The sequence below is a fragment of the Rhineura floridana genome, chromosome 8 (genome assembly GCF_030035675.1).
Source record: "Rhineura floridana isolate rRhiFlo1 chromosome 8, rRhiFlo1.hap2, whole genome shotgun sequence".
In the NCBI taxonomy this organism is placed as follows: domain Eukaryota; kingdom Metazoa; phylum Chordata; class Lepidosauria; order Squamata; family Rhineuridae; genus Rhineura; species Rhineura floridana.
In genome coordinates this window covers 129,441,051-129,467,835 of record NC_084487.1, presented here as the reverse complement: position 1 = coordinate 129,467,835, position 26,785 = coordinate 129,441,051, and the positions used below count along the sequence as shown (strand labels likewise).

The window sequence follows — 26,785 nt, the reverse complement described above, 5'->3', positions numbered from 1 at the left end:
AGAGGATTAGACAAATTCATGCCAAATAAAGCTATAAATGACTACTAGCCAAGATGACTATGTGCTACTTCCACTGTTGGAGACACTATGCCTCTGGATACCAGTTGCTGGGGATCACAAGTGAGGAGAGTGCCATTGTGCTCAATTTCTACTTACGGGCTTCCCATGGACATCTGGCTGGCCACTGTGAGAACAGAGTGCTGGACTAGATGGGTCCTTGACCTGATCCTGGAGGGCTCTTCTTATGTTTGTAAATGCATTGAGGCAAGCTACCCATCACATGGCAAATTAAATTCATATTATATATATATATATATATATGCATTTAGAATTCTTACTTAAAATTAGGAAACAAGGCTTACAGAATGATGGCATGTCTCCCACACAGATGAAAGCCCTGGCACCTATCTCTTTACAACCTAAGCCTTGACCTGTAACTTGGTTGTAAGCAAACTATAACGTAAAAATGCATTGATTTTGCTCTTCTTCAATCTGCTAATTATTTTCCATCTTCAAGGAACTCTTCATAAAAACATGCTGTGCGTAACGCAACTGTACCCTTCTCCATTCATGTTATAGGCACACTCTCCTTGCTTCCTCTTACCTGTAATTTAATTTGCATCAAGGCTTCATTGGAATGCAGCCTAGGGGTCCATTATGAATACCAACAGTGAACCGATGGGGAAAAGAACTCTGAGCATAAGAAAGTGTGTTGATAAGAACATAAACATTTCCTTCCTGGATCAGAACAAAGGTCCACCTAGTCCAGCATCCTGTTTCCTACAGTGGCCATCCAGATGCCTTTGGAAGCCCAAAGGCAAGGCTTGAAGGCAGTGACAAGCCAGTAGCAGAATGCTTTTTTCTTATTGCTGAACAGCTGCAGTCTTCTGCTTTCCTGGTACATTTAGAATTTGACAGCTAGTTGCCACTGAGCATGTGCTTTGGTGAGATTTTTTTTTATTATAAGAGCTAATCCTACAATCTTTTCCCTCCACATTCTTCTTTTCCTCTTCTCTCCCACACCCCCATTATCCCAAATGGATGGCTATTAAACTTAACACAGTGAAACAAGGCAATTAAAATATTTATCATAGTTTTTTTCAGAACAGCCTTGTACCCAAGATTGCTCGAGAATCCTAAGAAACGAAAGAATCGGTGTCATTTTGAAAAGTTCAGTCCACCATTCGAAATGGTCTCCAGTTGTATCCAAACGTAGACAAAAACCTGTTCCCTGATCTCAGGAACAACATGCAAAATTTGGTAACGATAACTTCAAAGATGTCCAAATGCATAGCAAAGAAACAACTTTCCAAAATATATAGTAGATTAGGATATGTGTGTTTAAGGCTCAAGAAGCATGTCTCTTCCCCAAGCACCTTCTGCCCTTCATTCCCCTTTCCCTTCAAACTTTAATTGCTGTTCTTGGCAATGAGTGTCTACCAAGCGGAAATCACCCATAGTAAAATGATGTAATTTGCAGGCAACTAATACATGCATGTGGAAAATTCAGAGGGGAAAAATTAGCAAATGCATTCAAAATATTTTGCTAGTTTCTTTCACAACTCAGAGCCACAATTTATGATAATTATAGTTTTTGACATCATCCATAATCTTGAGGATCCAATATACAAAACAGTGTATACAATTTTGCTAGGCATTAAAACAGATGCACACAACGTAGCTAATTCCTAAGAATCGGTATGTTTTGGAGGATAGAAGGAAGATATGACTGCCCTGGATGAAGTGGGCCAGGTGGCATGATGTGTGATACTCAGTTCACACAGAGCTGCGAGCTTATTATTGTAGTGCTGAATGAGTTGTAGACCACATTCAGTACTCTCATAGAGTGGCAGATTGCAAGAGATGTTCAATAGTAGATGGCAAAGCATTTTCTGCCATTACTGATCTTGTTGAGGACACCCCCCCCCCGTTAAGCTCCAAAAGAAATCTGGTTGAAAACCAAATTTTAGAAAATTAAAATACACTTAAAAAAATTAAAACATTTACATTTCTTACTGGTGCTACTAGAATTTCATTTCACTTTTAAATCTTTTGTGGTTTATTTTTGTTCCCATGCTATGGTAGAAACTTTCTTTTTTTTTTACAATAATTTTTATTCAAATTTTCATAAAACATACAAAACAAAATCATAAAACATTCAAAGACAAAAAACAAAACAAAACAAAAATGATTAAACAAAAAAATAAAATGTTGACTTCCCATTTGTCGCAGATCAAATCAGTTATAGGTCTACAATATATAACAATCCTGTCTCTTAAATTATATTATAAAATCACTTTCCTCCAGTAGTTATCTTAATTAATCATCAAATCTCATAAACATTACTTTATTCTTTCCACAAAAAGTCAAAGAGAGGTTTCAATCCTTTAAGAAATATATTTATCAATTTTTCTCCAAATAAACATGTCGATTAATCCATCTCGTTAATAATAATAATAATCTTATTGTCATAACCATAGTCCAAATAAACATATCGATTAATCCATCTCATCAAAATCTGTTAGGTCCAATAATTTCAATAGCCATTATTCCATTATCCCTATTAATTCCATCTTCCATCTTCAATAGTCCTGTTAAGTCCAGTAATTTCAGTGTCCAATCTTCCATTATCAGTATTCCATAATAATCTTGCTGTCATAGCCATAGTCATATAATAAGAGTCTGATGGGAATTTCCTCTATCCCAAATATTTTCTTGCCATCAATTCTGAATAAGTTGCTGAAATATTGTTGTAAAGTCATATCTCTGTTCTTCTTTTTTACAAAATGCACTGGCTCATCTCTTGAGAGTTTTTCCATTGTCACATGGCTGCAGTTAATTCCATAGATTTTCTCTGTATCAAGCTCCATCATGTCATTCCAGTCCAGAAGATTATCCAAGCCATTGATAACTTTATCTCTAATATCTTCATGAATTTATTCAGAGATAATGTTAAATTCCAAACAGTAGATTTTATTTCTAATATCCATAAACTCCAGATCTTTTTCCAATTCCACATTTGTTCCAATCTCCAGGGCTTGTATCTTCCCTTTATTTTTTCTTTTCTCATCTCTGATCTCATTCTCCTCTCTCACAGGATCCCCTATTTCTTTAAGCTCCTGCGTCATTTTGCTCAGTTCAATTTTCAGCTCCTTACTGCCCTGTCGCAGGGTTTGTTTCGTTCTCTCAATCTCATCCATTATTTTCTGAAACATAATTACTTCCAGATTCTCAGCCACTTTCTTGATTGCCATTTTTAAAACCACGAAAACAAAACAAAACAAAAATAAAGAAGAACCACTTCTTATTTCAGCAACAATTGGGTTAATATTCCAGGCTTGATGACATCACAGTATAAACAGAGCAGCCTGCCTTATCTCTCTATGTTCAAGAATACAAAACAAATTTAGTTCCCAGAATCAAAACAGTTAGTGGCGTCGTGAAGAAGCAGATTCGTCAAAATAAAATAGACCAAAAAGAGAATAGTCCCAGACAATATAATTAATGTTCCTCGGAATAGAAATCCCTCTTCTGTTTATATCTTTAGAATGCACTTCCAGGACAGCTTTTTGCAATAGAAACAGAGATAAGCTGTTAATTTCGTGAATAACAGAGAAGAGTTATAGCTCACCCAGAAGTTCTTTAAAGCTGATTCATTTGACAAATCTCTTTTTGCTGCAACAATTTAAACCAAGTAAAAAAAATAATAGAAAGAAGGGTGCTTGCCTGTTAGTCCGTTTTCTCTTTGAAGAAAAGATAAACGTATCGCATTAATCAGATAGAGCTTGTTCGGAAGTCCGTCCGGCATTGCTGGCTGGACCTTTTCTCATAAATTAATGAAATCCAGTCCTCCCAACAAAAACAGGCTTTTGAGGTTGATCTCTACGTTTCTCCCTGCCCGGGAGAAATTTCATCAGTCAAAAAAAAAAATGTTCTGACTGATTTATATCTGAATAAGCTTCTTTTGAGGCGGGAGCCCGTCTCAAAAGCAGGCACAAGCGAAGTCACCCTTCCCGGAAGTCGCTATGGTAGAAACTTTCATGAGACATTTGCAAAGAAATGGGAGGTAGGAGAGAATAACTTCAAGTAACAGGTAAAGTAAAATGATATTTGTTTGCAAATAATCATGCACTTATACTACAAGCAGTCAAGAAAAAATATATTTTTGTTCTTTAAGTGGGCAGATTGGGGGGCTTGGAGGGCCACAAGAAATCTTTAGCCATCACAGTATCTTGGGGGACCTATGTGAGCAGTCAGCAAAAAATAATTAAAATAAAGGGGGGGCTTTGGGAGCCGCAAACATTTTTGGCATCATAGCTTCCCAGCAGGGGACCCATAAGGAGAGACTTTTTAAAAAAAATTACAAATTCAGGGAGGCATGAAAACTGGGGGAGGGGGATTTGTAAGCAGCCTAGGATAGCCACTGTTGGGTTATTGGGCATTATCCAATGAAGTACAGCACTTCAAAGGCTATTTCATATGCTTATTGCGCTGTGATCCTCTTCATGTGGTAAAGATTCTGATGCATTGTGACATTGTTGATGCCAATTGACAGTTTCCTCATAAAAGGGTGTGGTTTCATAGACCCAACCTAGAAAACATTGCTCCGTTTTTTTCCGGGCGTTATCATCTGGAGATAAGTAATATAATGACAAGGAGGCATAACCTGTTATTAATTGCCTGATACTCATGTCAGAATATCAACAAATTCCAAGATGATGTGGCAGATTAAATCGATGACCTCCTGATTAATATATGAAGGTGGCTTTGCTGTGCTGATAAAGATTATGTTGCAAACATGGTATTTGTTGTACTTTAGGTCAGTGGTTTTCAAAGTTTTCCTTTGAAGGTTTCCTTCTCTTATTGACCTTATGAGGTCCCCTGTCCATCTGGCAAGTAACCTGTGTCCTAGGGTTCATATTGGTTCACAGAAGGCATTAAGTCTAAGACCTCACTGTTGGCCTGAGGCAGGGGCAGGGAAGAAATTTGATCAGTTTGTATTTAAAGCGGAATTTATCAAATTCACACTTTCCAAAACAATAAGAGAACCAAAACACAGCCATCCTTGGAAATTTGCACTTCTCTGAATTTTGCGATGTAATTTTATTTATTTATTTATTTATTTTCATTTCTAGACCGCCCATAGCTAATAGCTCTCTGGGCGGTGTACAAAACAAGATTAAAATACAATATAGAATAAAATCAGTAACAAAGGAACACATTAAACTAAAAACATTAAACATAAAGCATTAAACATTAAAATGCCTGGGAGTAATTCTCCAACCAGCGTTTACAAAAGTAGGGAGAGTTTTTATATTGCAAGGAATCCCAGAGAGTGCAGTGTATCTTTGTATTTGTATTAGGGGAAAGGGCTCATAAAAATGATTTCAGTTCTCGAAAGTAACATGGAAAAATGCATTATGTTATGAGAAACTGCTTGCAAAAATGTATAGACTAGTCAAAACCACATATAAAAATGTTCATTAGGAGAAATTCACACTAAAATGCTGAAGAGTCTTCATGAGAACCCTCCACCCCTAGCCTGAGTAAATTGGGAATGTGATCTAGGATACAATCTGTACTCCATGGTAGCAGTGCATTGTAGGAAAAGACTGGTACAGATGGGCAAATTATCTTTGCAAGGAAACTGACCATGACTGATCTTCTCGCGGAAGGGTCACTGAACATAGGTTCAAAACAACTGCTTATGAAAAAAATAAGGTTCTTCCATACACTTTTGTAAAAAAGAAACACATGGGAATTAACCCTTGGTTTTTTAAAAGTGAATTAGGGAAAGACATTTGGTGATGTTTTCTCCTGAATGATTTAGACCTTCTGACTGCCAGTTCTCTTCCCCTTCCCTCTCCATACAGTAAGATCAGGAACAGAACTTTGGCTTATGAACCTCTTCCCTCTTTGGACTCTTTACTGTGGGTAGGAAGTAATTCCTGAACCAGGAGAGAGCCACATCCAAAAAAAGTATTTGTTAGGAAAGTGGCTTCAGTATGGTCTGCATCTCATAGTTTGGGCATTTACCTTATCTGCACACACAGTGAGGGGAGCAGGGGAGGAAGTCAGATCTATAACCCCAAGACCTGAGGTAAAGGAGGAGAAATATTAGTCAAAGAGGGCCTCAGAGGGCTAGGAAGAAAGTTTTGGGGATATATTGTTACCCCATTGCAACATAATCTTTTTTTTCACCCCTGAAATAACAGCTTGTATCTGGCTTGGGTTTTCTATGTGCCTGTTTAAAACTTTCTAACTTGCTTAATAAAAAAAGAAGAAATATCAGTTTAAAAAGTTCATTACATTTTTTTCTGTTTTCCTTTTCTACTGGCCAGGCGTAAACTCCAGCCCTTTATCCACATCCAAGCAGACTGTCTGGCTGCCTCATTAATGGGTCTGATCTTCTCAGTGAAGCCAACAGAGCAGCTTCTATTAGGAATGAGGGTGGATGGGTAATTAGGCCCCAAAGAGTCTTTGAAAGATGAAGTTCATTCTGTTCAGAGAACAGGGTTTGAAGTGTGCAGAAAACCTCGTTCCATGATTTTTGTTTTTCCCCACATTTTGCTAATTTTAGAAGGTGGACCCTGTTGGGAAGAAGTTGCTACATTCTGGATGTTTCCAGTGTTGGCAAAATGCCCATAAATATGGTATACCTGTTTGTGTGTATGGGGGGAGAGTTTGTATATTGCAAGGAACCCTGGAGAGTGCAGTGTATCTTTGCATATTTTATGCACAGAGGCACATTCCCCTTTCCCAAACTCCTGTTATTGAAGGTTGGGCTGCCCAGGGTTAGAACATTACATGGTCCCAAATGCAACACTTTACTCCTTTACTTAATTCACTGAGCATATGAATGAATGGTTTGGAAGAAAGTAAAGGGATGCCCTTGGGAACATCTTTGGGTGGGGACTAAATCTGCCCCTCCCCCAGTGACCACTGAGAATGAAGCCTGCTCCTGTCACCATAGCCTCACCCGTTTACCTGTGTAGTTCATCTGAATCCTGAGTTTTCTCTGTTGGTTATACCAGAGTGTGATAGAATGTTGGAAAATTATTGGAGGAGTGGTGTGTTGTTATTACCAATTTGTATCCTTCTGCCAAGGTTCTCAGGCAGTCATAGAATCATAGAATCATGTGTTCATGTGAATCTGTTTTTATATTAGACATTCTGTGATGTAGGCTAGGGTGAGAGAAAGTGATGTCCCAAACCACTCAATGATCTTCATGTCAGCTGAGCAGGTATTTGAACTCATGGCCACTCTGACTCAGTCCGCATTAATACTCCAGCCACTACACCTTGTAGACTCTGAAAAGCTTACTTATTAAGCTAGTTTTTAAAAGTGTCTTTCTAGAATGGATGCAAGGCAAGGTATACTAATAATACTAGAACTCGTGGACATTCAAAGAAGCTGAATGTTGGAAGATTCAGGACGGACAAAAGGAAGTACTTCTTTACTCAGCGCATAGTTAAACTATGGAATTTGCTCCCACAAGATGCAGTAATGGCCACCAGCTTGGATGGCTTTAAAAGAAGATTAGACAAATTCATGGAGGACAGGGCTATCAATGGCTACTAGCCATGATGGCTGTGCTCTGCCACCCTAGTCAGAGGCAGCATGCTTCTGAAAACCAGTTGCTGGAAGCCTCAGGAGGGGAGAGTGTTCTTGCACTCGGGTCCTGCTTGCGGGCTTCCCCCAGGCACCTGGTTGGCCACTGTGAGAACAGGATGCTGGACTAGATGGGCCACTGGCCTGATCCAGCAGGCTCTTCTTATGTTCTTATGTTCTTATGCATGTCCTTGTAAAGTAGGACAATGATTTACAGTTCAGGAATGCATAGGTGAGGATTTGACGTAGTAAGACCTGTTAGAGTAAATTCCTCATTGTTCACTACATTTATTGATTGCTTAGGGAGAAGTGTCACTTTTTTTGCTTCTATTGGTAAATCAAATTATTTTTAAAAAATAATTCTTGCTCAGAGTTACTTACAAAGTTTAGTTCACCTTCCAGAATAATTATTTCTTTAATTCAAGAATTGCTAACTGGTAGCTCTTGGGCCATAACTGGTACCAGGAACAATTTTATCCAGTTGCCAAGCCCCTTGGGAGGAATCAGTTTTTCCCTCTTCCATGTTAAACTGTGTGAGCAAGGATTTTTTTTTTCTAGCTTGAAAGCCTAGAGATATTCCACATGTTAACATTGTGCAATGCCCCAACAGTGCTCTATTTCTCTAATGACAAAGGTCTCTGCTGGCTGGCATCATTACAGCATCTCAGAGACTGTTACAGAGTCTTATCACCTGTGAGGAGGGCAGTTTTTATGCAGCAAAATATGTTTCTAGTCCCTACTAGATCACTGATTGGAGAATAAAACACACCCTAGTAACAGAGAAATGATTGTTTCTATTTTAATCCATATTCCCTGGCAGTGGGATACATCCCGCCCTCAGACTGGGTGATGACATGTTCTACCTGTCACCTTTGCGTTGTTTGAAATCTTTAATAGTTGAGTTTTTCTCCTCTGAGCTCATTAGTTTGGCACAGCTTGGAGGAAATGCAAATTTGGTATGTCTCTAGTCAACTATTATGTTATAATTAAGGCAGGGCCTATATATATATATATGTAGCACAGTGAGATGTGTGTGAAACCCAGAGCCCTCTCTGCAAGTAGAAAACTGGCATGCCATGAAAGCTAGGTCCTTTCTTTTTGATAAGCTTTTTGATGCGTTAAGGGTTTTGTTTTCAGTGGTATGGAGCAGTCAAAGAAAAATGGCATTCCTCACCAGCAGTCTGAAGTGGTACAGTTGACTCTACCACATAGGTACTATTGATCTCATTCTTCTATCTACCTATCAGGCTTGCATCTTATACATTCCTTCAGCACATCCAAATATTTTGTTGTTGTTTTGCCATTAAACGGCACTACATCTTAATTTTGTGGTACCCAAAATACATACCCTTACCATGAATGATTTTGCATGAGATGAACAGGTTTCTTCTTGTACCTTTCCTCACTGCAGGAAAATCTTATAACAGACAGATAAATTCTCAGACCAATGCAGACTAGGGTTAAAGTTAGACCTTTGGTCACAGACCTGGGTTTGAGGAAACCATGCCTCTGCTGAACGACTGAAAAACAATGGAATGAAGGATGGCACCATTCGGCAGGTAGAAGTAGCATGTGGGGGAGTGCCTTGCTCTTCCCTGCCCATCTCTTCTATTCCCCTGCATTCCACCCCCTTAACTCTTTCTCCCCTGGCATGGCTATGGTGTGTGTATCAGACAAATGTTTGCCACACCTGAGAAAGAGGCAGCTGCAGGAGGGAAGTGAAGTGCAAGAGAAACATAGGATCCAACTGCTGCTTCTCTCTTCCTTCCGAAGTAGCCTGTGCCCCTCCTCTGCCATCCACCACCACTTTTTATTTATTAAAATATTTCTATCCCGCCCTTCCACCCCACAATGGGGCACTCAGGATGGCTTACAATAAAATCACACACATGCATAATAAAATTATACAGAATAAATACACAAGACAAAACAGTAAGTTAAAATACATAAAATGCAATTATTTAAAATACATAAAATACAATAAAATACTATATATACAAACAAACCAAGAAACCTACATGTATATATACGAGTAAATATATGGGGAAACAATAGTAAAAACCACAAGATAAAAATTAAAAAAGAATAATTAAAAATAGAAAACAGAGAGACAGTGTCAGACTCACCTGTCAGACCCTTTCAAAGGCTCTCCGGAACAAGATAGTTTTTATGAGTTTCCGGAAAACCATCAGGGAGGGAGCAGAATGGACTTCTTGAGGCAGTGAATTCCAAAGCCTAGGAGCCACAACTGAAAAGGCTCTTTCTTGTGTGCTTGTGAGTCTGACATCTTTAATTTCAGGCACGCAGAGGAGACCAGAGGCAGATGATCTTAAATCCAGAGCAGGAGCATATGGGCACAAGCGGTCCTTCAGATACATTGGTCCAAGGCCATTTAGGGCTTTAAAGGTCAAAACTAGCACATTGAATTGGACCGGAAACAAACTGGGAGCCAGTGGAGTCAGTAAAGCACATAGTGTGCTGCCTGTGCCATGATCCAGTTAACATTCTGGCTACAGCACTTTGAATCAACTGTAGTTTCCGAACCGTTTTCAAAGGAAGCCCCACATAGAGTGCGTTACAGTAATCAAGCCTTGATGTCACCAATGCATGTGTCGCTGTGGCCAAGTCAACTGCTTCCAGGAACAGACACAGCTGGTAGACCATTTTAAGATGGCCAAAAGCATTCCTAGCCACCGCAGCCACCTGAAATTCAAGCAGCAGGGCAGGATCCAAGAGAACTCCCAAACTGCAGACCTGCTCCTTCAAGGGAAATGTAACCCCATCCAGAATAGGTTGCAACCCTATCCCTGGCACAGTTTCCCCGTTGGCCAGCAACACTGCCATCTTATCTGGATTAAGTACTTTTTAGGTATTTGGAGACCAAGTTTCTTGGTTCAAGCTCTCCACCAAACATCTAGTTTGGCTCTTAGGGTGGGTGGGTGGAAAAGATGATGTGAGGGAATTAATTATAATGTATACATTAAAAAGAAAATAAAAGAAAAAGAAAAACATGGTTCATAGCACACGTGAGAACTTTATTGTGACATCAGGGGGAGTTAAGGGGGTATGGGACTGTGGTTTGCAAACTCTCATAGTCTGTCTTGTTTGTTTTGTTTTTCTTTATGTCTGCCTCTTGTCTCCTCTTTCCATGTCTCAACAGGCTCCTAGTCCACTCTAAAGCCGGTGATGGGGGAACAAAGGTAAAGAATGATGTAATGTCAGGACCAGCCGAAAAGCATCTTTTGTTTGAGTTGTGAGATGGCTACTCTATAGCCCAGGATGAATTGGTTGTGAGGGGCTGCTTTGTGGAGCAAGCCCTGTATAACCAGAACATCAACTGGGAGCCGGAGGAGGCATTCATCTTTGGAGGGCCCTCTCAAGAGAAAATGGGTCTAACTTTTTTCTTGCCAGCCACTACGTATGACCTCATATACTTTGAGTACAATGGAATAGTTAAGCTTTTAAGTGCATAGCCATTACATCATCTTCTTCAACGTTGCTGAAATTGGAGAGGAAGGCAGTGGCAAAAGAAGGGCCTCTGCTGTTGTCATGGCTGATGAAATGAATGGTACTCGACTCATTGTTGGTGAGAGGCTGGTGGCTTTGCTGGAAAGCGGCACAGAAAAATTGCTGCTGATTGACAGCCGCCCCTTTGTGGAATACAACACATCGCACATCTTAGATGCCATCAATATCAACTGCTCCAAGCTCATGAAGCGGAGGCTGCAGCAGGACAAAGTGTTGATCACCGAGCTCATCCAGCATTCTGCAAAGCACAAGGTAAAGCAGCGGAGGGTGTTGACACAATTATTCTTTTAAAAATGCACTTATACAGAATTAGAAATTATAGTAGAGTTGGAGTTGCGTCATGCACATATTTAACTTACGCAAATTCAATTATACACGCTCGGCAAAAAAAAAAATAGTATGGAGGATTCCACCTGCCATTCCACGCAATGAGCGCATGCTCCGGATTGAGCATGAGATGAGAGATATGAATCTGCTGCTCCCTCAGTTGGTCTCAGTTCCTGTGTGCCTCTCATGGTGTGAGCATCTTGTTGCGCTGAGTGTGATTCTAGTGTTTAAAGATACAGTATTTCTCATACTGTATTTCTCATACTGTATTTCATGGGCGATGTAAGTGATTTTCAGGGGTAATTTTGACTATACGCAATTTTCATCTTACGCTCTGATTTTAGAACCTAACCTCCTGCCTAAGATGCAACTCCACTGTACGGAAGATCACCAGCGAAGACCAGTGTACATGAGCCCAGTTAGCATATAACGCAAAGCTAAACCACAGCTAAGTGTGAACAAGCAAGCATGCAGGTACAGAGAGGAAACAATGTGGCTGCTTTGCTTCTACCCTCATTCTGCTGCCGCCGTGCTACCCAGAGCTAAGCCATGGTTTGCCTTAATAAAACAAAATCAAAAGGAAGGTGATTATGGTCTGAATAATAATTCTAGAGATATAAATAAGAGCTTCATTTTGAAAAATGTGATAAGAATTTTAAAAACTTGATTATGTCTGATATTTCCTCCCCAATTATGTGTTCCAGGTTGAAATTGACTACAAGCAAGAAGTTGTGGTATATGACCAAAGCTCAAAGGATGTGGCATCTGTCTCTTCTGACTCTTTTCTGACTGTCCTGCTGGGAAAGCTGGAGAAGAACTTCAGCTCTGTTCACCTGCTTGCAGGTAGGATCCTGGGAAACCATGTGGGTGTGGCAGACACAGGAGAGTATATATAATGCAAAAGTACAAATGCAAGCAAAATCCTGACGCAAATATTTTCAAGCCAAGGCTTTTCTTTGAGCTGTCTCTCTGCCTCTGTTGATGTTGGAGGAAATATAAGAGTGGAATCTTATTCAGCTGCTTCTAAACCTTTCTCTATTACATAATTTTAAATTTTTATATGGCTTTATCTTGTAATTCATGACACTGGCTACACTTGCTCTATAACAAGGGCAGGGAACCTGTGGCACCATCATCCCTAAGCATTGGACGTCCTGGTTGGGGCTAATGAGAGTTGGAGTCCAACAATATCTGAAGCGCCATAGATTCCCCACCTCTGCTCTCAAGTTCTAAAGCTGGATCACAGCCTCTGAAAAGGCCCTCTCATTAGCCCCCTTCATGTGCTAACTGTGTGAAGGGAAAATGTGGGGAGAAAGGGACTGTGCCCTTAACAGCGTATGGATCCGATGCTGTCCATGCATTAGCATCTGAGGTGAGGAAGCCTGTGTCCATAGGCCTCTATGCACATAGATTTCACCTGTGACTGTAGAGGATTCCATGATGCAGGGAACCTATATGTGTAGGCTCCCCACTTCAGATATCCATGCTAATGTCTGGACAGTAGGGGACTGCAGGATCTGTGCATTGTTTTGCAAGGCCAGAGGCACAGCCTTCCTATCCATGTTGCTCCTCCATATGAGTAATGTTGTATTCTATTTGCCATGGGGAGGAGCTAGTCATGAGTAGGAGCAAGGAGCGACACAACATATGGTACTGAAGAACTACCAAAAACTGCTGGAAATATTTCTGAGGTGCTCTCTCAAGCACGTCTTGGTAGCCTTAAGGATGAGAAACTTGTTTTTAGTAATTGAAAGGTGAGATTATCGGGAAGCTGAACTCTGTGCCCAATAGTACCACATTCTACACTTTATATTTGTGTGCACAGAACTCTAGTCAGTTGCTTCTGATTAATTGGCATCTTGCAAAAGGTTGGATGGAGTCTTTCTCTGATTGGATATGCAATGGCAGATTTATATCTGCCTAATGCTCCTTTACCCATTACTTCATTAACTAGACAAAGTAGTTTGGAGTTCATAGTTGTGGAAACAGAACCTATAAAAATGTGGTTGTTAGGAAGAAAGGTAACAGAAAAATAACAGCCACTAACTTCTGTTGGTTGGATTAGCAATTGGACACTCTTGTGAAATATTGGATGCCCCCCCCTCGGAGACTGATGTGTTCCTGAATGCTCTGGGGGATTTTCCAGCTGAAAAAGCTAACATTCCTATCTAAGCCTTGGTCTCGTGCTCGGGCGCCCCCAAGCAATCCACCCTGATGTTGTGGAGCCCGAGTGGCTCCTTGGTATTCTGGGGCGCTTCGGGCTGTGAAGCAAACCCGACGAAGACTAGAGCTCAAGTGGCACAAGTCTTGCTCCAAAACTGATCAAACACTGGTTAGTGCACACAATTGAGGATAAAGTTGCTTGATTTCGGGGTGAACTTGACTGTTGTGGTTTCAGATGAAATATCCAACATTGGAGTTAGTGTTGTGGGATAAGTTTCCGTTGATGCATTCAGCTGATGCGGACAAAGTGCTTTGACCACATGCACATCCGACCACATGCTCTGTTGGTCCCTATCCCTCCTGGCTTATTAAATCTAGCAGAGGGGGTTTGACTGGTTGGGTCCAGAGGGTGGTTACTGCTTTGTTGTGTGAAGTCCCTGTGACCTTGAAAGGGGCAGCAGTGGGGCCACTCCTAAAGAAACTGGCCCTGGCCCCTTGGATTGGAATACCTGCTTAAAATCTTTTGTCCAGGCAAGCCCATCCAGACTGACAGATGTTGATGTGTTTCTTTTTAGTTTGTTATTGTTTTGATTGTTTTTAAAATATTTTAAACAGTTGTTTTTATTGATAATTTTAACGTCTCTTGTAAACCGCTTAGAGGTTATTACAATCAAGCAGTATGTAAAGTTTGTTAAATAAATATTGGGCAAAGATATATGCCTTTGCAATTCATAGCTCAATTCAAATGGTGCTGTCTTAACTCTTGTGAATTTCTTTATCTTCAGTTCTAATGGCCTCAGTTTTCTTACTTGCGTAAGAAAATAACTTGCAGAGTCAACAGCTCTGTTATCTTTTTAAACAAGGTTAGCAAGTAAAAAGGAACAGGTCTTACGCAAGCCAAGCAATACAGTGGCGTATAGATTAAACTGCAGTAAGAAACTAAATAGCAGTAACATTCCATTGTTGCTGTGGAATATCTTAAAAATGTGAGCTCACTCTGTTGTGGATGTTTTCTACCCTTTCCTTGAGTTTTTTTGAAAGGCACAGACTAACTGCAGCTTGCGAAGCATTACGTGTAGTCTCGGTTGCCCTCTTTTCTTTGGAAAAGCGGATAACGTTATCACAGTAAGTTGAGAACAGATTTTCAAAATGTTTGAGTTCAGGGGTCAGTGAGCTGTTCAAAAGGCTAAAGGTTTTCTAACACAGTCTCTAGTACATTTACAACACTGTTATAAAATATTCTGAGAACACAGAAAAGAGGGAAGCATGTTTTGCCAATTAGTGGCTGCATGCATTGTTATTTTTTCCTGGGTTTCTGTAGGTTGTTCCAGTTTACATTTTCTCTAGAGTAGTTCCATTGGTTCTGATTGTTAATGCAAAGAAATTGAAATAATTGTGGAATGGTCTTGGAATTAGTCTGAAAGAATAGAGTAATATCGCTTTTGAATTCTCTGCTATCAATAAAGATCTGTACAGGTAGAAAGCTAGCACAATAGGTAGTAGACTGAGCCAGAGCATTTCCCACTGGTGTGCTAGTTTTTGTTTGTTTTTACTTGAATGAAGTTTTTGTTTTGCTTTGCCTTGATGTGGATGAGAATTAAAAACTAAGGTCCCCTACCTGTAGCCTGAATGATTCTAATTCTGCAGCCTGTATAGACTGGGGCTGCTTCCAGATGAGTGACTCCTGGTGCTACCCAAGCATTGCTCTACTGTTCCAAGCTTCATTGCCATGAACTTGCCATACTGCTGTTTTGATAGATATATCCTGCTATGTTCTGACCATGGCAGTGGTGTGACATAGCTGTTGTGGGTGGGGCCATTTGAAGCTCAGTACACATCTACAGTAGGGCCCTGCTTTTCGGCGGTCCACTAATACGGCAGCTTTCAATTAGAGTAAGGCCCCACTCATACGGCGCTTGTTCCGCGTTTATGGCGTTTTTCAGGCTTTGGGCACCATTCTATTGACGGAATTCTGCTTTTCGGCGGGGATCTGGAATGAAACCCGCCATATGAGTGGGGCCCTACTGTACTATGTCCCTTGCGGTGGATGCCATTTTATGACTAAATGTTTTTAATCAATCGATTAATCATTTAACTGGTGCTAAAACACTTTTCTTGCTATTTTTTAATTTAAGAGAAGTAATAATGCTATAACATCATAATGCTATAATGTTAATTTAAAAAACACAATTTCCTGGTATCACCGTTAACAATGCTGCTAAAATGGAGGTGATCAGAAAATATTTTACGGTTTTAAAAAATAAAAATAAAGCAGTATGGTGTTATAGCACTATACTTCTTTCATTAAAAAAACTGTAGGTAGAAAAATGTTTTAATCTTAATCAAAAGTTTGATTTTTAAAAGGTCAACAATGCCCACAGAGGTTATAATGATAGGCTCTGACAGGTTCACTTTTCAGATGCATTACTTCTGATGTCAAAACACTGGCCTTTTAAGATGGTGGAAGATTAGCATTAAAGGTAGCGGTGGGGAACTTCCAGCCTGCAGGCCAAACTAGGCCTGATAGGCTTCCCTGTTTGGCCTGCAAGGCTGTTTTTGCCAAGCCATGCTTACCTGCCATCATAAATGATGTCAGGTGTGGGGCAGGTAAAGATGTAGCAAAGTGGGGTTTGCAGGCACCACCAATTGACTTTGCAAGTGCCGATCATTGGGTGAGGGTTGGCATTTGCAAAGCCCTTGCCTGACAGAATAACACCTTGTGTGGGGTGTTTCCAGCTACTCCACCCCCCTCTGTCTCTGGAAGCCTTGTAAGAAGCTGCTGCAGGAGTGGGACTGCAAGTATTACCATGGGAGGGGTGTTTCTAGGAGCAAAGTTGAAACTGTTGAATTCTGTTTTTATTTTAGCTGTATTTGGCAGGAAGTGTGATATTGTCTGCTAACTGATATAGAACTGTTATAGTATTGAAAAGGTTTTTTTTGTTAGCTGTCATATTTGCTGTTATGTTACTGTCTTATTTTTGTTATTATGAAATTGTTCTTGTTCCACATTTTTGTGTGGAAAGGTAACATACAAAGAAAATGGTGATGATAATGATGCCTACGAAGCTGATTGGTAGTTACAGAGAGCTCCCTCTGAAGGCATGCAGTCAAGTATGGGCTTTGCAATCACCAACAATCAGCTAATGGCCAGTGGCTGCAAAGCCCTTGCCAAACGTGCCATCTAAGTCTATTTGCAGGTGCAGTTTGATTCAAACTCTGCCTCCAAGTGAAGAGGGGAGGAATCTGTTTTGCAGGTGTGATTTGGATTCAGTGAATCCCTGCCTGACATCCTTCAGGATACTAGTTCAATACTACTGTGGGCCTGCATTCTGACCCCGGATAATGATGAGCCAGGTCACTTAGACATTGGTCATTTAGGAGAGAAGTTGTTTTCTAAACCAAAACAAGTAGTGTCCAGTTACCAAATCACAGGGTTTAACCTGAAGTTTCAGGGTTTTAGCCTCCTTCTCAAGCAGAGTGCCAGTTAGGCTCAGACCCTAAGATCTGAGGGCAGTGGGAGAGAGTGTAAAGTTAAGGAAGTTAGGGGAGTTTTCTTATAGATTCAAAGCTGTAGCCTGCTGGGGTGGGATGTAGTCCAGGGGGCGACTGGTGGGTCAAGTGGCAGAGCCTTACTGTTCCTAGTGGCTCAGGGTTGAACCTGAAGAATATAGAGTCTGAGGCACACAAGCCAAGTAGAAAATATCCTGTTGTCTTAGCCCACTCACCCTGAGATTTTAGACTAAACCTGTGAAAATTCTGCTGAAACTTTGAGGCATGGCACCCTATTCTCAAGAACCCTATTCAGGTTGTTGCTTGCGTGTAAATGCTGCACATGGGCAGGGTGAGTGGAGATGAGGGGTGCTAAGACCCATCCCCTGCATACCTATACTTTCTGTGAATTGGAGGGTAAAATCTGAACAGGGGACCCTGCTGTGCTCATGGAGGCTTCCCACTTAGAATCATAGAATAGTAGAGTTGGAAGGGGCCTATTAGGCCATCAAGTCCAACCCCCGCTCAATGCAGGAATCCAAATCAAAGCATTCCCGACAGATGGCTGTCCAGGTGCCTCTTGAATGCCTTCAGTGTCGGAGAGCCCACTACCTCTCTAGGTAATGATTCCATTGTCGTATGGCTCTAACAGTTAGGAAGTTTTTCCTGATGTCCAGTCGAAATCTGGCTTCCTGCAACTTGAGCCCATTATTCCTTGTCCTGCACTCTGGGACGATCGAGAAGAGATCCCGGCCCTCCTCTATGTGACAACCTTTCATGTAGTTGAAGAGTGCTATCATATCTCCCCTCAGTCTTCTCCAGGCTAAACATGCCCAATTCTTTCAGTCTCTCCTCATAGGGCTTTGTTTCCAGTCCCCTGATGATCCTTGTTGCCCTCCTCTGAACCTGTTCCAGTTTGTCTGCATCCTTCTTGAAGTGCGGAGACCAGAACTGGATGCAGTATTCAAGATGAGGCCTAACCAGTGCTGAATAGAGGGGAACTAATACTTCATGTGACTATACTTCTGTTAATGCAGCCTAAAATAGCATTTGCCTTTTTTGCAGCTGCACCACACGCTCATATTCAGCTTGTGATCAACGACAATTCCAAGATCCTTCTCACATGTTGTATGGCTGAGCCAAGTATCCCCCATCTTATAACTGTGCATTTGGTTTCTTTTTCCTAAGTGTAGAACTTTGCATTTATCCCTGTTGAATTTCATTCTGTTGTTTTCAGCCCAATGCTCCAACCTATTAAGGTCTCTTTCAATTTTGTTTCTGTCTTCCACAGTATTAGCTGTGCCCCCCCCCCCATTTTGTATAATCTGCAGATTTGATAAGCATGCTCTGTACCACCTCATCCAAGTCGTTAATAAAAATGTTGAAGAGCACTGGGCCCAGGACTGAGCCCTGTGGTACCCCACTTGTTACTTCTGCCCAGTTTGAGAAGGAACTTAATTTAGAATCCTGGAAAATGGGGTACTAAATTGTGTGGGAACCTCCACGAAAAGAGCAGGCTCCCCTGTTCAGACTTTGCCCTTCAATTCACAGAGGGTGATAAGTGTAGTGATGGCAGGGAGTGGAGCTTAGCACACATGTCTCCGCTCTCCCTAATTCTGTGTAGCATATATATATGAGCAGCATACCCTAAACTGGCTCTTCAGAATAAGATTGCCACACGTACAGGTTTGTCCTGAATTTTCAGAGGTTTAGCCTAAAATCTTAAGGTGAGTGGATGGTCCAAGGGTGCTTCCAGATGGGAGTTTGTGGAATCAGTGCTGCTCAGGTACATGTGTTTTCCACAGCATTGGCATGAAAATGCCAGGCCATTTTTCTTTTTACATTTAATCGAGCTTTTCTCTTAATATGGAAAATCAGATAAGTAAAAAAACCCAAAAAACTGTTATACATCCACAGTCACTACTGGTGTGGAAGCTCCTTAATTTGGAAGCTCTGTATGTGTGGTTTGTCATGTGTCTTAACACCACACACCTTCTTCCATTTGTTCCTTTCCTGAGCACAACCTAGCCATTTTGTTTCCAATAACCCAAGCGGTGTGAGCATACCTCTTTCCCATTGGTGAAGGCATATCTGTACATGTGAAGGATTACCTAGTTGGTGTGATCGCTGTACATTGGTGGTTTTTTTAAACTAAAAGTTAAAATGGAGGTCTTCCCCAAGACCTCTGTTAAAAAAAAGGCTAATGAAAATGGATGTTGATCCCACAAAACCCCCACAAGCCTCCATTTTGCCCAGTGAAACATTATAACTAAGGCTGGTAATGTTTGCTTGTACACATTTCCTGGGGTTTTTTTTTAAAAGTGCATTCACAGGTACACAAATAGCTGTGTGCAAGCACAGAATGGAAAAAGATAGTGGAGGGTGGGAGAGAAGTGACTGAGGCAAGCAGGGCTGTGGAGTCGGAGTCATGGAGTCGGAAGCAATTTTGGGTGGAGTCGGAGTCGGTAGAAATGTACCGACTCCGACTTCAAAATAAATTTTGATTGACACATTTTTTAAAATATAAATTAAAAATGTCAAAGAAGCTTCCCATGAAGTCAGCTGTAGTTGAGCATTTCACCATAACTCAAGATGGAAAACATTTTGTGTGTCAGTGTATGACACAGGACCCAGATGAAGACAAATGCTGTGATGCCAAGATCAGCGCATATTCAGGCAGCGATAACAATGCTCCTACGAGAGCTTCCAATTTAAAAAGAAATTTACAGCCCTTTCCAGGGCTGTGGAGTTGGAAGCAATTTTGGGTGGAGTCAGAGTCAGACAGTAGAAAAATAGAGTCGGAGTCAGAGTCGAAGGTTTGGTGTACCAACTCCACAGCCCTGGAGGCGAGGGGCAGATACAGCCCAGATACATTCTGTCAAGGTTTGCTCACGGCAGGCAGGAAGAAGCGGAACAGCAATGCATATGCATGACTGGGGAAAAAGGGCATGTGTGGAAGCTAGCATGCCAAAGAGGCACAAGAAAAATCAGATCTTTTTGACCCACCTACAGTGTAAGGCCTTATGGAGAAACATTGAATATATGTCTATTTAGTGTCTGTGTTTAGAACAGAAAAATATATTCTGTAACCTCTTTAACTGTCATAAGGCCTTTTATAGTTATGTTGTTCCTAGGGGGCCCTGCCCCCTGCTCACTCCGCTCGCCAACCCCGCATGCCCGCCAACCCCCAACCCAACTCTCCTCACCAACGTGCTCGCCTTGCCAGTTCCTCCACTGCTGCTGCTGCAGACAAACAGTGCCACTAAAAGTGTGCCTGGGCCGCACATTGGCCTCCCGCCCACGTGCTCAGGCTGCTGCTGCCCCATATCACTGTGTAGCATGCCTAGGCTGCGTGCCAGCTGGCCAGCCACCTCCCTAGGCAGGCTGCCACTGCTGCCTTACCTGCTTGCCTATCTGTGGCACTGCAAATTGCAGTGTAACACTCACATTTTTATTTAGATAAAACCTGCTTAGCAGTGACTTCTTGGTGGCAGGTTCTGAGAAAACAAAGACACAATTGCTCTGAGAATATTAGATGGGGCCTGGATCAGATAAATTCATTCTGATTGGACTGGATGCAAGTCAGCTCTGATTAACTGGAGGTTTAGTCATTTTGGAGTTAACTGTCAGTGATGGAGTCATTTGGGGGGTTGGAGTTAGGTTGGGAGTTGAGGAGATAAGTAGCTGGTTGATGAGGGCAATGTGAGGAACAAGACCAGAAAATAGCGGAAGAAAAAAATAAGGCCTATATATTCAGTGGAGGCTGGTCTACTGGAGCACTGCCCTTCCGAGGAGAATGTCAAGCATTTTTTTAAAATCCACACATCAAAACTACACTTTCTTATCTCACACACATGTAATATTTCTATTTAAAGATAGAGAAGCTCTGCAAACAAACTTCATGGATTACCAAGAATGATGCATCTGGTGAAGTGGACTTTAGCCTCCCAAAGCTTATACCATAATACATTTGTTGACCTTTAAGGTGCTAGTACTTTTCTTTTTGCTGTTTTGATAAAATTGCACTATGATCTACTTTACAGGGTTGTGGTGAGGTTAAAAAGACTTTGAAACACTTTGCCAAAATTACTAGGTTATTACAAATAGTGGGATAGTGCAGAGGATGGTTCAGAGGAGAACTTGGTGTGCAGAACCTTTATGTGATACGAGATCATGGATTGCACCCTGCCTGCACATCCAACCCAGGCAAGCTTGTCCCAGCAGGCAGCCACACATTGGATTTGCCAAAGACCTACAAGTAAAATCCAATTTTGAAAACACTTGGGGGGGGAAGTAACAATCCTGTCCTGGAGAATAGCTAGCTTTTTTCAAAAAATGTCAAGTTCCAGCAGACACTGCCCCTGGTTTTGTCAGGGATCTTTCTTGAGGTCCCAGGCTCCACCCTAAATTTTTGGAGTCTGAGCCTCAAGACACTTGGCAACTCTAATGTGCCACCAATGGCACGCATAGGCCCATTAAGATGTGACTTCCTTTCACTGATATTGTCCCCAGGGAGAGAGTAGAATGAGCTGAAGTGTATTATTGCCCTACACCAGAAGACTGCAAGGTCAAATAAATACAGGATCTGTACACACGCAGGCGTGCAGACACACACATATATACACACACACAATGTACAGTTGGTGTTATATTAGTGTCAGAAACAAGCGTTCATATTATCATAACTAATTAAAACAGTGTGAATCCATCATTCATAATTGGCAAAAAGTACAAAAATTTAAAATACTGAGGCTCTCCTCATCCCTCCAGGGCTAATCCCAGAGGGAAAACATCTGTAAAGATTCATCTCAATGTGCTTGTACAAATTTTTGTGGCCTAGAAACTCCTGTGGTCTTTTTGTTTGTTTTTTATTTTGGACTCCTGTAATCTTGCAAAGACAAAAATTACAGTGTTGGATCATCCTTTACAAAAAGTTTAGGCACTTTCAGTTTGGCTATTAACCCCTTGTGAGAACTCTTGAGATAGGATGCAGAGAAAAGGAGAGACTTTTTAAAAATCGAATCGGGTGAAGAAACTAAACTTGAAGTTGCATCAAGATCCTCTTGTGACTGAAGAAGTGTTTAAGAAGAGTCCACTTGACAGCAAAGTTTGTCTAGTTAACAGAGAAAAATCTTTACCTATGTTATTTTTTCCCCCCTGGTGACACCACTTCATCTATGTTGCTATAGAAAAGGTTTTTTACCTTTGATGTTAAAGGGTTAGCCAGAAGTATCTCAGCATGAGCCTGTCTGCAAAATGGGCTTTGTTGTTTTTAACAGGGCTCTGTTGCATGCACGGCTTATGTAATGGAAAATGGCGCACATCACTGTTGAGCTGAACAGGAATGCATAAGTTGTAATGATCTGTGTAAAATCTGAAGTTCATTTAAACAAAGTGGAAACACTATGAGTCCATAAGAAAGCTTTAATGAAGCAAGTTCAGGGTTTATTTTAGCTGTGGGATGTTTCGCAGGAGGGAGAAAGATGCTATATTTGGTTTTAAAATCTTAGGCTACAGTCCAGTAACCATTTCAGTGGGACTTGAGGGATTCATTGTATAGCAGAGGTGAGGAATTGAATCCTGCTTTCTTCCATGTCAGGTCTCAGCCAGGGGAATCCTCGTCAGAGGAGGATCACGAGGCTCCAGCCATAGACCCAGCCTTGGGTTGGGCTGCATTTGGGGGTGAGGAGCCAGAGTCCTGCAATGCGGCTGAGGAAGGGCAGTCGGCAACCAGGGTGAATTTGGCTGAATGGGCCCTGAGCCCAAGATAGAGGTGTTGCCTCAAATGCCAGTTGGAAACCTGGTCCATTTGGAGAAGTGACCAACTACAGGCTAGGTCTCCTCGGAGTAAAGGCCTGGCTGAAAGTGGTTGATAGGAGTCAGCTGAGATTGGGGATGAGGTTCCAACATCTCCAGCTCAACATCTGGGCTCCTGCTGGGAGGAACGGCAGGATATAAATCAAATAATAAATAAATAAATAACCTCAGTGCTAGGCTGAAAGAGCTGCTGGAACAACATCTATGTACCAGCGTTGTATTTGGCCTGTTTAGCTGATCTCCTGCTGACTCCAAGCCTGACCCCAGACTGCCCTGGACCTACCTCTGGACTTGACCTAGCTCTGCTTTGCCACGGACTGACTGCACCCTGAGCTTGGACTGCAGTGACCTTGCCTCTTGCCTGATCCTTTGTTCTGGACACTGTCTTTGGACTGGCGCAGGCACTGCTTTGGTTGTTGCCAATGTTGGTGGTGTTACTGGCAAGTTTCTTGCTTCCTCAGAAGGTGAGAATAGGCCTCCCAACCCTCACAAGCCACTCCAGGTGGGTGGGGCTGCCCACCTATCCGTCACCTGATTCACCTTATGGTGATGTATCAGGTGATGCATTTTCCTTTGCCTGCACAGTTCCCTAGCCATGCTATACATAATTGTATATTTTATTGTTGTAACTGAACTGGGACCTTGTGGTGAAAGGTGGATAAGAAATCTAACAAAATAAAATAACTAACCAAATAAATGCATTGAGTCTCATGGCAGCAGCTGTAAGCTCCGCTTCTGTTATTATATGGTTTGATTTCAAATCACACAGGCAAAGGAAGCGTATTCTTTATTCCTTTCCTGCTGAAGTTTGAAATCATACCATGGGGTCATGAAGTTGATCATCTGCTGCTGCAAAACCCAGTTAATTTGTTCATGTGGCTAGAAATCAAAGTACAAGGGCAAAGGAAGCCAAAGGCTATGAAACTTTCATCAGTTTGATCAGTATACAAGTCATATAATTTTGTTACCTAATCACAGAATTCTAACTTTTTTTTTTTACAGTGAGGTTACACACACCAGGGTCACACGCATATACAGCTGTACACACCGTGGTGTGTGTAACCATGGTCAGCAACTAGTAAGTTTTTTATTTCATTATTTTATTTCATTACATTTATACTCCACCTTTCTTGTATTATGGAACCCAAGGCGGTTGTACATGTAGTTCCCAAGCAGTTGCCCATCCAAAGGACTGACCAGACCCAGACCTGCTTAACATGGTGGTGCCAGAGGCTCACCATGGCTACCCAAAAAAACCTTGTTGGTAAATCCCTTAGCTATCACTCTCTCCAGTTACATATTTCTTCTCTGAGTTAGCTATAGAGGTAGGGGAGATTAGGGCTTCCTGAGATATTGTTACCTACAACAAAAGGTTCTAGTTTCGGTGTACAAAGCCCTATACAACTTGGGACCAGAATACCTGAAATACCATCTTATCCCTTATATACCCAGTTGATCACGATGCTCTGTAGGTGAGGGCCTCCTGCAGATCCCATCTTATCAGGAGGTCCGTCCTGCACAACATAGGAAACGGACCTTTAGTATGGCGGCACCTACCCTGTGGAACTCCCTCCCCTTAAATATTAGACAGGCACCATCTCTGTTATCTTTTCGGCGCCTATTGAAGACCATCGTCCTTCAACAAGCCTTTTGAGACCTTATCCCAGTCTGCGTTTGTGTTGGAATTGCTTTTTAGTATGTTTTTAAACCTTAAAAAATAGGTTTTTAACTTTTTAAAAAGATGTCTTGAAAGCTTTTTAAAAAACATGTTTTTAAAGATTTTTTTTAAAAAAAATATTGAATATTTATTATACAAAACAAAAAGAACAAACATAAACAGAAATGACAACCAAATCCTGGGATCATTGAGGATACAAAGAAAGACATATTTTGCTGAGTATAAAATTTACCCAATATAATAAGAATACTCATACTCATAGTAAATTAATATTGGAGAAGGAACAAAAGAATTGTAAATATACTTTATAAATATACTTTATAACATTAAATGTTAATGAATTGGTTAGCAAGAATTTTTCTCTTTTTCCTTAGGAAACCCAAATGGATCTGGCCATTGATGGGAGTTGATGATATAAACCACTTAGTTATGTAGTCAATAAATATCCACCAGATGGCAACATATGCATCTGGTTTAGCTCTATCGTGTAGAAAATGAAGATTATGAGTAATTTTATCTAATAAAGCCAGATTCCATATATTTCTGTACGATGCAACTAAATCCAAATCCTCTAATACTTGCCATTTTTGCACAACCGTTTGACGAGCCGCCATTAGTAATTTAGAAATCAATGATTTAGACTTAAGGTTGGCATTAACATCTCTAAACAATGATAAAAACAACGATAAAAGATCAGTTTAGGAATGAATATTATATTTTCTTTCGTGATATTTTTGAGCTATGTACCAGGTCCCAAAATGGGGTGATTTTAGGACAAGTCCACCAAAGGTGAAAATATATGCCTTTAATAGAGCATCCTCGCCAACAAAGCGGGCTCGTATTAGAGGGTATATAAGATAAGCGGTTTGGTGTTAAATACCATCTATGTAGGGTTTTAAGGTTAATTTCTTTATGGGTAGCAGATATGGTTTTGTTACATTTAAATATTAAATATTAGACAGACACCATAAATATTAGACAACCTCCATCTCTGCTATCTTTTCAGCGCCTATTGAAGACTTTCCTCTTTGAACAAGTTTCTTAAGTTGAGACCTATCCCAGTCTGCGTCTGTGTTGGAATTGCTTTTTAATATGTTCTTAAACCTTTTTAAAAATGGTTTTAATCTTAGATGTTTTGAAAGCTTTTTTTAAGTAACGTTTTTGAAGATGTTTTGTTTTAATGTGTTTTAAAGTTTGTTGTTTATTATGTTTTCATGTTTTTAGTGCTTTTGTTTGCTGCCCTGGGCTCCTGCCGGGAGGAGGGGTGGGATATAAATCAAATAATAGTAATAATAATAATATTTAAATGAACAAATATTTCTCCATTTTGTATTATTCAATTCAAAACCTAAATCTTGTGCCCATTGAGTTTTAAGACCACTGAGTTGACCCATTTGCATATCCAGTAATATTTTATAATACAGACACTATACTGTACCTTTTCCTCTGGAACCCAATGTTAACACTGCATGTTCAAAAGCAGTAAGTGGGCTAGTAAAAGAGTGTGGAAGGAGATGGCCCCCTGCTTTGTATGTCTCCTGTAAAAAAATGACAGAAGGCCTCCGAGTATGAATAAAATTTGAAACCCTCCGGTGCTTGATATTATACAGCCACAAGAGTGGCTGTATGCTATAGCCAGCATGGATTTTTCACATTCCGCAATGTTAAATTGAAAATACCCCCCATGCCATTCTGATGCTTCCCACAAGCTCATTTCAAAATAAAACCTTACCAAACTTATAGTCCTGAACTCAGAAACGCTTGCTTAATAACCCTCTCAATTTTCATGGCGATACACAAAACCATCAGAGAGAATCGAGAGTTCAAAGTCTAAAAAGAGAGGAAAAAAAACAGAGCCCTTTTTGAACTTTTTTCTCTGAGTTCTCATAATCTGTTGAAATTTATTAAAAATCAGCCATGTTCACAGAGTGCCTGTAATCCCAATACTGACCTTGCCCCATACTCTGACCTTCATCTTCTGCAGTTTAAAAGTTAAAAAAATGCCTGGCTGATTTTTAATTAATTTAAGAAATTTTGGCTTGAAGCCAATGATAAGGGTGAACATGCTCAGTAAGAACCGTCAGTGTTCTAAAAGCCAGACTCCCAGCTGCTTGGCTTGGCTAATCAGGGGGCCACACCCACACCAGACTTTGATTTCACGTGAGACAGTC

At 40.9% G+C, this 26,785-nt stretch overlaps 1 protein-coding gene across 4 annotated transcripts in view; it reads left to right on the top strand.

Annotated features, from left to right (window-relative positions):
- The window catches only part of DUSP16 (dual specificity phosphatase 16), a 92,336-nt gene that overhangs the window by 34,444 nt on the left and 31,107 nt on the right, over window positions 1–26,785 (top strand). For all 4 annotated transcript variants that reach the window (XM_061582498.1, XM_061582501.1, XM_061582499.1 and 1 more), the window contains 2 exons: window positions 10,773–11,392; window positions 12,172–12,310. In XM_061582498.1, coding sequence (XP_061438482.1) covers window positions 11,162–11,392; window positions 12,172–12,310 — 370 coding nt within the window. In that variant the 5' untranslated portion in view covers window positions 10,773–11,161. The remainder of the gene's footprint in view (window positions 1–10,772; window positions 11,393–12,171; window positions 12,311–26,785) is intronic.